This window comes from Gastrolobium bilobum, unplaced genomic scaffold (genome assembly GCF_033153095.1).
Source record: "Gastrolobium bilobum isolate Gb01-03AN ecotype WA unplaced genomic scaffold, APGP_CSIRO_Gbil_v1 utg21156, whole genome shotgun sequence".
Classification (NCBI taxonomy): domain Eukaryota; kingdom Viridiplantae; phylum Streptophyta; class Magnoliopsida; order Fabales; family Fabaceae; genus Gastrolobium; species Gastrolobium bilobum.
The window spans coordinates 97,179-111,339 of NW_026895080.1; the positions used below are offsets into that span (position 1 = coordinate 97,179).

The 14,161-nt window shown below is 36.6% G+C and overlaps 1 protein-coding gene across 1 annotated transcript; it reads right to left on the reverse strand.

Annotated features, from left to right (window-relative positions):
- Positions 1-8,975: 8,975 nt before the first annotated feature.
- Positions 8,976-10,271, reverse strand: LOC133307549 (stemmadenine O-acetyltransferase-like). Its single transcript, XM_061508350.1, has one exon. The coding sequence runs from the start codon at positions 10,269-10,271 to the stop codon at positions 8,976-8,978; it is 1,296 nt and encodes a 431-aa protein (XP_061364334.1).
- Positions 10,272-14,161: the final 3,890 nt, after the last annotated feature.

A 14,161-nucleotide genomic window follows, 5' to 3' on the forward strand; every position in this document is an offset into this window, starting at 1 on the left:
GGATATCGAAATAAAAGAGAATGTATACTTACAAGTCTTTTCTTATGCTCCGATATTGGGATGCAGCCTCTAGTATAAGAGGGTCCCGGCATGTGCGCCCTATTTCGCTTGTTCTGCTCTTGCACCTCCTTAAATTTGTCATTTGCCTCCCATTATTCTAGCAATTCCTTCTTAGTTTCAGTGGTAATCTAAGTATCGCTGCCCAAGTTATATCTCAAGCGGTGCATTCTATTGCCAAACCACTTGGAAGCCTTGGGTTTCAAAGCTTTTATTAAACTAACCTCATGCTCAGGCAACTACCTGAAGTGCTACTGTCAATTTCCCAAAATACAAGTGATTAGTGCACATTATCACACATTACATTAATTTAAACGCATGTTAAAAATGATGGTTTAGTGACCTAAATATGGGCAAACTTACCATGAATTGGTTACACCAACCGTTCTTGGTGTCTTCGGGTGTAACATCCCGAGCGCTGACTAGGGCGGGGAGTGATCGTCGGTGCAAAGAGGCACGAACAAGGAGCGGCTCCTGACAGGCTTCCAGCGGGGGGTTACATGCATGAATGAATCGAATCGACACCCGAAAGAGAGAAATTTCAAAGGCTGTGCAGGTATAAGACTGCATAGTTTGGAATAACTTATAAGAATTAATTGGTACTACCTATGCTAACAAGATGCATCTGCTTTTAGGTAGCCCGGATCGGAAGAACTCCACAGTTAAGCGTGCTTGACTTGGAGCAATTCTGGGATGGGTGACCTCTTGAAAAGTTTTTCCGGGAAGTGTGCGAGTGAGGAAAAAGCACACTGAAAAGTCTCGTGTTAGTATGTGGGGATAGTCATTCATTCTTGAAGCGGTCGGGCGTTACATCGGGAACATCTTTCCACCAGCCCCATGGCTAGTTGAAATTGCGAAATATCATATCCATAATGAATTGATGAGTATCCTTCCGTGGTTCGAACCTGATAACAAGAAAAAAATCAAAATATTAGCATAAAAACACCAGTGTAAAAAATAAAAGAAATTAATACCACAATGTAACAAAAGAACTTACTCGGTTGTCCCGATCAGACGAACCCAGACATGCCTCGCAACAGGATCAATCGATCCCCACAGTGGCTGCTGGTGAGAAGATGCATCTCCCACATTATAGGACGGGGGAAGATCTTGTAAAAGGAAAACATGTTATCCATTGAAGATGTTAGTATAAAAAATTATAATCAAAATATTAATATTTATCTAATTCAAATTGGAGTTAGGTTTAGCCTGCTTTGGCATGCTTGGAAGTGTAGGTGGAATGAGAGATAGACATAGATAGAGGAGGTAACTCGGGAGAATCCCTACTACGTCCTCTACCAGTGAGGGTGTTCGTCCTGCCTCCTTTGCCGCTACGGCCACCCTTTTTTGCCATAACCATCAGCACCGTCTCGCTGAGTGTCCGAATCTATCTGAAAACCTTAACAAAAATATGTATAAAGAAATACGCAATGTCCAACCATAAACCAGTTACTAATGTGAAAGAGAGCAAATATAAAAGAAGTGCAATGCAATGAACGAAACAGTAATACAAATCAAAGCAAATTTTCCAATGTCTTTAGTACAATGTATCGCAATAAAGAAATAATATGAAGTGATCACCCGGATGAATCCTATTCTTCTACCTTTTCTTGCACACCTTCCTCTGGAGTCTTATATTCATCCAATTCTGGTTCACTACTTGAATATGCCTCTTGTTCCTCATCACGTAATTCGTCATTCTCCATATGGATAAGAATCATGTCTAACTCCGCACCAAAAAAAGAGATTGCTTGACACATCATCATTTTTAACATTTACGAGCAGTATATATTCCACATCAGCCTAGAATGGTTCAGGTATTTCATTTGATTGTGTCTCTTTGGGCTCCGAGATAATATTTCAGGCTTTGGTTTTGATAACTGCTAATTTTGGGATTACAAAAAAAAATTGCATTGTCTATGGTATGGACTACTTTTAACATATAATTATATTTGAATTGGAAAAAGGTAATCATGTACCTTTTAAGTTCATAGACGTAACATAAACAATATTTGTTTTAAGTTATATCGTACATTTCCAGGTCAAAGATCTTCTAGATCCAGTTCTTTATGAAAGATCAAGTGAATGTTTAAGCATGGAGATTATTTATTCGTAAGTGACAAGAAATGTCTTTTAAGCATACTTTCACAGATTTGGAAGCCGATGTCACATAAGAGCTATGCAAGAGATCAAAGAATCAATTAGCCTTGAGGTTTACCTTTGCAATATAAAGAAGAAGAAAATATAAAGTAAGGAGTGCAAGAATGGTGAAGAGAAGAAGAATTGTTATAGGCTGATAGCGGAAGAAATTGTTGGTTATCAGACAAAACAAAGTAATAGGATATAATCTTATAGTGCTTGATTTTGTCAAATATGCTATCTTCAAAATAGAAAAAGAGAAACAAGATCGAGTATAAGATCCTCAAATTTAAGTAGACAGGATGCTAGTTTTCAAAATTCTTTGTATGACAAACTCTATTTATAATTTGGTGGCACACATCATGGTTCAGAAGGTATAATATAATGATCACGAATATGACTGGTTGCACAAAACCATTGATGTCATACTACCTTAGCATTGAAATCAAGCAAAAGGAAAAAGGCATTTTCAACACTCAAGAATGTTATGCATGGGAGAGGTTGAAGAAATTCAAGCTGGAGGATTACAAGCCTATCAATACCCAAATGAAATGTGGAGTCGAGCTATCCAAGTATGATGACAAGTATGATGAGGGAGAAGAAGTTGATTCAATGTTTTTAAGGGCTTAGTTGGAAGTCTGCGCTAAACTCTCTTCCCTCGTATATTTGACTCACAATTTGACTATCTCATATCACTATTAAGTGATAAAATTTTGTAATGTTGACACATATATAAGACATTAGAAAAGAGAATCTTTAATCTTATTCCTCCCATATACACAAGGTAAAAACTGAAAGCTAGAGCTTATTTCACTATCAACAAAGAGCCCATTACATCATTAATAGCAGCATTATTCAGTTACCAATAAACACTAGTTAATTACACTCATAACACCACACCATTATGCCACTATAACTTTTTCAACTTTGTAACTAACACAAGCAAACAAGGAGACAAAAGACATTTAACAAGTGAAACTCCATAATACGAAGAAGATTACTCTTTTTGTTCTGCATCTTATTTTACAACTTAGCTCGGTCCAGGTAGACCGTGAATATTCACCGCTTAGGTGATAGATGTATGCGCTCAGAGATATCTATGAGAGAGATATCATACGGGCATATAGCTAATATAGCAATCACTGTGCACTAATAATAGGCGTATGGCCAAGACGTGAGGTGTGTGCACAGTGATAGGCAAGAGAGTAGGGAATTCAGAGTGTGTACCTAAGAGGTTTGACAGTTTATTTATAGAAGGGGTTACCTGTAAGAACCCGCACCGTTAAATTTGGAATTTAATTAATTAATTATTAGCTTAAGTGAATAATTACATAATTGACCTTAAATAAATATGGTAAGGTAAGAATAACTATTATAAGGACTTAATAACGCTGAAAGTCGCTTTTCCGACGAAAAGTGCAGATACCGGTTCTGCTTCACGGTATAAGTGTGTATCGATGAAGTATCCTAAAAAATTATAATAAGTATGGGAATATTTCTTGAATAATATTTAGAACTAGTATGTCAAGTTTCAAGTCGAAATAATGAGAACTGACGTCAGGACTGATACCGACTACGTAAAAGCGCGTACCGGCAAAGTGCTGCGAAAAATAAAATAAAAATATGAAAAATCCTAGAAAAATGGCTAGGTTCAGAATCCAAAGTTTGGGAATAAAAAGATTAGCGTAGCTATTAGTGCTAATACAGTGTGTTTAAGACTTAATGACGCTATAAATGCTTAATGGCCCAAAACCCTAGGCCATAATCAGATGATACGTGAGACCCTTGGTGGCTGACCAGCCCTTGCACTGTTCTATTGCCTTCCTCTCTTCTTCTTGTGAGCCAAGTAGTCATTTTCTTCTAAGTTTCCTCCTTTAATCACCATGGATGTGGTAAACAAGTCTTGAGAGTTAGAGAGACACCATTTCTGAGTTGTTAAAGCCATTAAGAGAGTGAGTGAGGGTTGACTTCACTGTTTTGGTAGAGGAAAACCATTTCTTGCTCTTTATGAGTTTAAGAAGTCATTTTGTGAAGTAGAAACACCAACTTGTAGAGTTAGATTCGTGGACCTTGTGCTTGCTGTACTAGAAGCTGCATTGGAAGCTCCTTGACCACCTTTTAGTTCTGTTTTGGAGCCTTGGGGTATGTCCTTGAACCTTTGATCACGAGTTTCTTTGATAAAAGTGGAGTCTTGGCATGTAAAATGATTATGTTAAGTAACCAATGTGAACACTGACCTAAAAGAATGTAAAAACGCATGATTTAACGTGTATGAGTGTTAAAAGAGGAACCTTGGAAGGGATATCTCACAAAATGCATAAACTGCATTCTGTCGCGAAATATCCGGATATGATTTCCGGATATGGGGTTTGGAATATCCGGATATGATATCCGGATATGGATATCCAGATATGGCCCCGACATATATCCGGATATTCTGGAAATTTCGAGATGGTCAATGTTTTGTTCGTACAGAATGATATTTTGGATTTGTGGACCCATAATTGGTTAAGTCGAACCTCTGTAATAATTGAACTAAGTCAGAATCACTTAGATTAAGGGCTTGTGGCTTTGGGAGAAGTCTAAAGGCATGAAACATAAAATGAAACGTTGTCGTTATGTCATAAATTATTAGATTACGAATATTGATATGAATGTTGGTATAAATAGACTGTGAGAGTGCTGTTTGTGGTCCTTGGACTGGGTTGGACTCTTGAGTTGGATAGTTAGCTTGCGAGATAAGCTTTCGTGTTATCGGTTTTGTCCATTATTTGTTCCACCATACCTCATGGAGGGATGGTTTATATGCATGATGTGTTTTCATGAAAAGATGATTATTGAAATGCTTTTGAACTGTTAAGTGCAAGTGCCTTATAACATGTATGTGTTGTTCCACCTAGACGGTAAGCCTGAGTATGTAGCGTCATACAATATGGTGATTCTGTGGGTGAGGTACAAGTAGCGTCTTGTACTGTAGGTTGTAGACGTATGTAAATCCTGCATGTTTATTCTCTGGCCAGAATGATGTTGACACACATGACATGATTATATACTGCATTGCACAGATTTTGGAACTTATATTATTATACTGCTTTTGAACTTATATTGCACATGTAAGTGAGCTTGGGGTGGAGAGATCCTTGAGGAACCCTTGTCTTACTGTGATTTCTTTTTAGATATCTCACCCCACGTTTGGGGCACATTTTCAGGTTCAGGTATCTCAGTGGTTGAGACCTCTGGCAGCAGGAGGCCGGAGCTTAGTTGATATGCATGCTGTAACATCCCGAGCGCTGACGAGGGCGGGGAGTGATCGCCGGTGCAAAGAGGAACGAACAAGGAGCGACTCCTGACAGGCTTCCAGCAGGGGGTTACATGCATGAATGAATCGAATCAACACCCGAAAGAGAGGGATTCCAAAGGTTGTTCAGGTATAAGACTGCACAGTTTGGGATAGCTTATAAGAATTAATTGGTACTACCTATGCTAAGAAGATGCATCTGCTTTTCGGTAGCCAGATCGGAAGAACTCCACAGTTAATCGTGCTTGACTTGGAGCAATATTGAGATGGCTGACCTCCAGGGATGTTTTCCCGGGAAGTGTGCGAGTGAGGAAAAAGCACACTGAAAAGTCTCGTGTTAGTATGTGGGGATAGTCATTCATTCTTAAAGCGGTCGGGCGTTACAAGTGGTATCCGAGCAGGGCCTCTCATCCAGTACGGTGTGGTTCGAGGACGAACCAGGAGGAAGCTGGCGGGCATGTAACATCCCGAGCGCTGACGAGGGCGGGGAGTGATCGTCGGTGCAAAGAGGCACGAACAAGTAAGGGTGTAAATGGGCCAGGCTGGCCCAGCCCAGCCTACGGCCCGGCCTACATTGAACCCGGCCCAGGCCCGACCTTTCAGAAAAGTAGAGTATGCTTAGGCTTATAAAAAAGCTTTTTTAATAAATAGGCCATAGGCCAATTTTGTCAAGCCCGGCCTACAGCCTTGTAGGCTGGCCTATTTAATTTATTAAAATAAAATAATAAAATAATATTTATTTTATGTGGCAAAGACACAAAGTACCAAATATCAATATCTCTTACTTTTTGTGCTATTTTATTTTATGAAAGGAAAACTTGTCTAATGTCTCCAAATTTTACATGTTGTTGCAGCTTAATACCATGGAGCAATGGGTACCTTGCTGGATTATGATGTTACTGATGAAGATCTTTCAATAATACTCTTCTTTCCCTTGTCTTGATGGTGGTTTAAAGATTTTTAGATGAATGACATTCTCTTGTAGACTTTATTTCAGCATCCAGTAATTGTATTTTTCTTATTTTTCCCATTTCTTTGACTCTATTCCTCTATGATATACATTTTAGAGCTGAGGTATTATGTTGACTCTTTCTTGTTTGTCATTTTTTTCTTATGAGAAGTACTAGTGCATGCATGAATGGAACTTTCTTTGCTCTATACAATTATCGTTTTTGCTTAGTATATATAGTGGGAGGCCTACAAGGCCTGTAGGCCATGTCAGGCTTTCTTATTTTTGAGAGTGGGCCGAGCTTGGCCTATAAATAAAGCCTTTAATAGGCCAGTAGGCCAGATAGGCTGAATTTTTTTTTACGTAGGCTTGGGCCAAGATGGCTAAAGCCCAGCCCAGCCCAGCCCATTTACACCCCTACGAACAAGTAGCGGCTCTTGACAGGCTTCCAACGGGGGGTTACATGCATGAATGAATCGAATCGACACCCGAAAAGAGGGATTCCAAAGGTTGTGTAGCTATAAGACTGCGCAGTTTGAGATAGCTTATAAGAATTAATTGGTACTACCTATGCTAACAAGATGCATTTTTCGGTAGCCCGGATCGGAAGAAATCCACAGTTAAGCATGCTTGACTTGGAGCAATTCTGGGATGGGTGACCTCCTGAGAAGTTTTCCCGAGAAGTGTGCGAGTGAGGAAAAAAAACACTGAAAAGTCTCGTGTTAGTATGTGGGGATAGTCATTGATTCTTGAAGCGGTCGGGCGTTACACATGCTGATTATGCCTGCTTGTGATTATGCTTTCTTTTAGTATATGACCATTTGATTTGAGACTATGTTGGGCTTTGTTGCCTTATTTGGTGAGCATGGGGGTTGTCCATGCCACATTGATTTATGTTGTGTTTGAGTTCATTCGAGTTGTATAATGTATCAGGATATTTTCCGGACTACGTGTTGTAGTTTCGTGATTAGATACATACTTATTTATAATATGAGGTTATTCAGTTAGTTTTTTATTGCAATTTACGTACAGGCAATGTTTTGAAAAAGGATTACGTAATCAACTTGGTTAATAATAATGACGTCATAACTGAAAAGAAAAAGTTAGCTTCCGCATTTATTTAGCTGCGCTTAATACTGTAATATGATAACAAACCGGGTATACAGGGGGTGTTACATTACCTGTAAGTGTAGAGTCCTGGTGTTGTGATTGTTGGGGGATAAGATAAGTTGTTTCATCCTTTATCCTTTGGGATTATCCTTATCTCTTTAGTCTATCTCAGGTTGTTATGTTGTTAAGATATGGGCCCTTTGAATAGGTTCATAACACTTGCCCCCAAGTTTGGTAGTTTTAGCATTCATGTTGCCGGGCTAAAATGTTTTTCTTGCACCTCGGACACATCTAGGTCCATCCTTAATTGGCATATGCTTGGCGTTCTTGTGTCGATGTATGCCTTCCTTTTCTGCGGGCTTGATCCTCTTTTTGTGTTGTGGAGTACACTGTTGAGTTTGTTCCCGACCTTTATTTTTTTTTACATAGCCATTTCAATTTCAACTTCTATCATACTTTTATGATGTGTCTTGCCATTCTTTTTGTTAGAGTTTCTTATGCTCGACTTCTTTGGCGAAGGCTTAAGTTGATGGAGGCTTCTTTTCTTAGCCCGATTTCCCATGTTGTAGCTTTCAAAATTTGGACTTTTTTTTTTTTTTTTTGTATATAAAAATTTGGACTTCTTTGTCAGTCACATGTTTATTGAGATAGTTCTCCGACTCTTTTCATTTGAACTCGGCTTCTTTGCCATGGTTTTATTGGAATTGACCCGGATTGAGTTATTTTGTCTTATCGATCATAGGCCGGGTTGGATCACCACGACTTCAGAATTATTGACTTGGCCTTTTGCTTGTCTTATTGATTATAACCCGACTTGGATTGTCGTGGCTTTATTTATTATGACTTGATCAGAGTCGTTTAACCCGGGGAAGCGATGTTCACCTTTTTATTTGAACCTTGCTTCTTTTGCAGTGACTTTATTACCGAAGGCCGGCTTATTTTGAAATGGCCTTTTTATCTGAGTCTGGCTTCTTTGCCATGGCATGTTTTAAAAATTCCGATATCATCAAACAATCTTTTAGTAAAATTAAGGGTAAATTTTCTATCCTTTCAAAAGACTTAAGTTATGTCCTTTTAAATGCTTATAATTTTGTAATTCCCAGAGTATATAATTATAATATTGAATTGTAATTTTTTTTTACTTTTTACGTTAGAGCCGACAGTTTCTAAAGAGAAGAGTAAAAATTATAACTTTGATATTATAACTATACAGTCTTCTGAATACATAGATATAAGCATTTAAAAAAGTATAAATTTATTAGCAAACACTTAATAAATTATTTTACAAATCAGGGACGTAAAATACAGTATAAATTACTAGTAGAAACTCCATAACACGAAAGAAGATTACTCTTCTTGTTCTGCGTCTTATTTCACAACTTATTGTTGATTTCACCTAATTAATTACATCGCATGCATGCATCAAGAACTCCGAGCTTTGTTCACACAAGCAAGCAACTCCTCGTCTTCTTCGAACTTGACCATATCCTCCACCTTCAAGCTAACGTAGGCTTCTATGCCACCATCGGTCTTGGTGTCAACGAACACAACCAGATTTTTAAACATTAAAGAAGGTACACCGACCCATGTTGGTTTCCCCCAACCAAAGTCAGCATCATACAAAGGAAACCTACACAAACTGGTGAAATTAAACGCCACTAACTCCCCCTTCACAAGCACTCTATCTAAACTATCCTTAAGGAAACCCAAATGCTCGTTTCCCTCTTGTAGTTTCCTCACATAATCCTTGTCAATCTTCTTTATCTGATCCCTTACCCGTTTCACTAGCCCGTGACACTCCTCTTCAGTGTTCAACGATGGAATTGTCATGCTAATTCTGTAGTAGTTTCCAAAGGACTCTGGAGGAAGAGGTGGTTCCATCTTTGGACGAAGGTTCACAGCGTGAACCACAGCATGTGTTCTCTGTGGACTTGATTGGTCTCTAGTCACAGCCACATAACGACTCCAAATGAAAGCAGATAAAGCCTCCACTCGAGTTGGGGGCTTCTCGTTTTCGAAGCTGCTTGTGTCAGCATATCTTTCCCTTAAATTTTCAACAACGGAAGCATCAAACACAAACATCTTGCATATGATGTTGTCCTTTATGATACCACTTCGAGGATCAAACCCAGATATATTTTTGGGTGGAAAGAGCTTAGCTGAAACAAATTGTGGATTTGGCAACACATCTTGTGATCCATTAGCAATGGCTGCCCAATTATTTATGAACGTGAAAAATGATAAACCATCAGCAATCTGGTGAGAAAGGCAAACACCGATTGCAATACCACCACATTCAAAAACATTGAGTTGAACACTAAATAGGATATCGGTGATATCATCTAGTTGAAATGGAACCAAATGGTTGAGTTCTCCTGGAACTGGTTTATGAATAACATCGACAAGTTTGCACTTCACTTTTGCTTGGAAGTAAGGGATGCCCTCGTCGTTGCAGTCTATGAAATTCTTGCCATTGATTCTCCCAGCAAAAGGGTAGTAATGGGTTAAGACATCTGACAGAGATTTCTTCAAATGGTTGGACATGGAGGTTATGTTGAATTCAGTGGAACCATCGCAAGTATAAAAGAGAACGGTGGGTTCATACACTGATGGAGAGATTTGATCGAGAAAGGAGAGTTGGTAATGACGAAGATGGTGAGGGGTTGGAGAAGAGGGTTTGATGATTTCTTTGGAGATTATGTCAACTTCTAACTTCATCCTTAACTTAATGTTGATGATGAGGTGCTTATGGATTTTGTCTCAGTTTGCAGAAACAATTGACATGCATCTGCACCATATATACACGCCAGAATAGTACTATACGTCATGACTTGCCATTAATATTATTGACAGTTGTGAGTTGAAAGTCAGAATACGACTTACTTAACTTGTTAAAAGATAGTATTAAAATAACAAGTCATAGTTGAGTTGTAATATTTAAAAATAGTATTACTCATCTTGTTAAAGTTAATATTTAAATTAAAAATAAAGTGGTGGCATTTTTTAATTATGAGGTGCTTATGGATTGTCTTGTAGTTTGCAGAAACAATTCACATCATATATACACGCCAGAATAGTATACATCTTGCAATTATTGACTGAGTTGTGAGTTGAATGTCAGAATACGACTTACTTAAATTGTTAATACTATATATTTAAAAAATAGTATTACTCATCTTGTTAAAATTAATATTTAGTGTTTCTATATAGTTAAATGTTTATTTATCTACATTCATTCCCAAAACGATTTTGTTTTGAGTTAAAAAATAAAAAAATTATGATAAAAAAGATTATTATAATTATGAAATAAATTATAATTATAAAAATATTTTGATTTCCGTCCGACGTCATTTTAGATTCCATATAGATAACTTATTTATATTGACTACGGAAAAAACAAACATGTTGTTAATACTATATATTTAAAAAATAGTATTACTCATCTTGTTAAAAGTTAATATTTAAAAAATGAGTTTAATATTTCTCATGTTGTAGGAGATAATTTATCTTCACACACATAAAAATATGTGGAGCCATATGAGGAGAAAAGAGAAAAAGAAAATATGAGTTTCACATATACTCTTATATCTGTGTAGAAAATAAATTTATATCTTATAATATGAAAAATAATAAACCCACTAGCATTTTTTAAATTATCTAGCTCGTCACCAAGGCGAATAAGAAGATCATTTTCATGCCGAGAATTATGAAGATGTTAACCTTATCCATGTGCCCTTCATCACACTTCAATTTTACCCATAATAGGCAGGAAATCGTGGCGGCCCATGTTACTAAAACTTATTTTTTAAAAAAACTCTGGCCTTAGTCAAGATATTGAGTCAATAGCTTATTAGTTCAAGTAATAAGTACCGTTTGAATTAAATTTATATAAAAATACGTAATAAATATAATTATAAAAATATTATGACAAATAAATTGGTTTAGCGTAGTGGTTGAAGTTACAAATATCCGTAATCAAATTCTATGTTTGATCCTGCATGTCTACTAAATAAAAAATAAAAAATCTATGAACAACTTATACCAGTTTAATATTGGTCAAACTTAACCAGTTCGCCTATTTTACATCGGTTTGGTTGCAAAACCGATTCATTAGTCTCCTTCATTTTTTCACAAGTTTTTTTTTTTTTTTTTCATTTTTCTCTATTTAAGATCAGATATTGTATAAAATCGTATCGTTTTATCTATTTTTCTATAAAATCAATAAACTTTGTTTGCACTTTAAAAAACAAACGATAAAATGCTTGATTTATGATTAATTAAATCTGAAATCATTTTCTTGTTGATATATACATGCATTTCAAAATCGATATTTAAAAACCACTAGGGTTGGCTAATGGTGTGGGGGTGTGTGTTAAGTGTATGTAGTGTAGTAGTGTGTGTTCAATTCCCATGTAATGTAAAAAAAATAAAAATAAAAAATCAATACTTAAATTAATATAAAAAAACATCGCAGAAAAATGAGTATTAATTACATAATTTTGGGCGATTAATATAAGTAATAATAATAATACATAGTTAAATTTGTAAATATAACTTTCATCTAATGAATTTATTGAAAAAAGAAAAAAAATGAAAAAGTGACAATAAAAAAATTAGGTGGGATGAATTTATGGAGGAGACAATTAATTTTACTTTACCCTTATATAAAAGAAAATAGAGTGAGTGACAAAGAATAATTAAGAAAGAAATCACGTCAAAGTTTCTCATTGTTAGCAATTGTAACCATAGACATCTCACACGGTGAAAATGAGTAATTGGATATTCAATTTCAGTTATACCACAAATTTTTTAATCCAAGCAAGCCTTCTTCTAACACGGTGAAAATGTTGAGTTTTTTCTCTACATTTACCCCAAGTAGTGTAAGAGAATATCCATTCTACTTAGTCCATTACTAATCAATGTGAGACTTATCACACTTGAATAACTCAACCAATTTTCTTGTTTACTTTGTGCTTAATTTAACTTCACTGAAAAGTGGAGGAGGTGAGGATCCAACCCGTAACCTTATGGTCACTGAAGTTCTGATACCATATAAAGAACAATCCTAACCCAAAATCTTAAGGTTTTAGGTGAAAAGTCTTTTTAATGATTTATATTATTTTCTAACATTGTAAAGAATCATTTTAACCCAAAATCTTAAGGTTTTAGGTAAGAGTCTTTTTAATGGTTTATATTAATTTCTAACACACTCCTTCACACAAGAGCTATTTGCGCTTGAAGTGTAAATATTGCACAGATCCATTCTTTTTTTACCTTGTGCTTATTTTAATTGCACTTGAAAGTGGGATAGTGAGTGTAAGAACCCGCACCGTTAATTAAGGTATTTAATTAATTAATTGTGCAAAATTAGGAAATGATTTCATAATTGACTCTAGTAATTATTAAGAGGCTTAAATAATTATAATAAGTGAGTAATAATGCTGAAAGTCGCTTTTCGGAAGAAAAGTGCAGATACCGATTCTGTTAGTCGGTATAAATGCGTACCAAAAAAGTATCCCGGAAAATTATAATAAGTGCATGACAATTACTAGAATGATAGGTAGGACTTGTAAAACGAGTTTCAAGTCCCGATAATGAGAACGGGTGCTAGAAACCGGTACAAGCTTGGAAAAGTGCGTACCGAAAAAGTGCTCAGAAAATTATAAGAAAAATATGATAAATCTTAGAAAATTATGTAGTTTCATAATTCAAAGTTTGGGATTAAAATGCTAAGCGTAGAAATTAAAGTTAATACTGTGTGTTTAAGTGGCTTGGGCTATAAATACCCATTTTTAAGGGGCACATAGCCCTATAAAACAGAAAACCAACGTGAGAGGGAGCTGACCAGCTGCTTGGTGACTGCTCTATTGGCCTTTCCTTCCATTCTTGAACCAAGTCTTGATCTTTCTTGATTTTCTTCATCCTTTCACTTGGAAAACACTTGGGAAACATCTTGAGGGGGTGTGAGGGTGCTGTGCTTGAGGTTTGGCCACTGTTTGTGGGCTGTTTGTATTCTGAGTTGGGGTTTGGGTGGAGTGCCTCCTTGCTCATTGGGTTTTGAGGCTTAAAGGAGCCTTCTTGTTGAGTAAAAGGACTACCTTGGTATACCATTTTCGTGTGCAGAGAGAGACAGAACCTTGGAGTGACCTTTTGAGCTCCAATAGAACCTCTTGTTGGCTGGTTGAGCTTTGGTAAGCCTTGTCACCTTTGGTCTTGAGTCTTTGAACTTAAAAATGGTACCTTGATGCATCTAAAGGCTAAAAGATGATTGCTTGTTGTTGGGTAATGTTGAACACACCTAGAAATGCATGTTTAGGTGCTTAAAATTGTTAAAAACCCAACCTTGATGGATATCTTCACGAAATGCAGTTTCTGCATTCTGTCGTGAAATATCCGGATATCTGCCCGATTAATATCCGGATATGTGATATCCGGATATGGGATTTGGATATCCGGATATTGAATATCCGGATATGAGATTCTGGATATCCGGATATGTGATATCCGGATATTGCCAGTGAGATATCCGGATATGTGATATCCGGATATGCCCCAAGGAATATCCGGATATTCTGGGATTTCGAAGAACAGTAGCTGTGATGTGAGGA

Bases quoted from the DNA above. Each gene is read 5' to 3' on its own strand.
- LOC133307549 (XM_061508350.1), bottom strand. From the start codon at position 10,271: ATGAAGTTAGAAGTTGACATAATCTCCAAAGAAATCATCAAACCCTCT.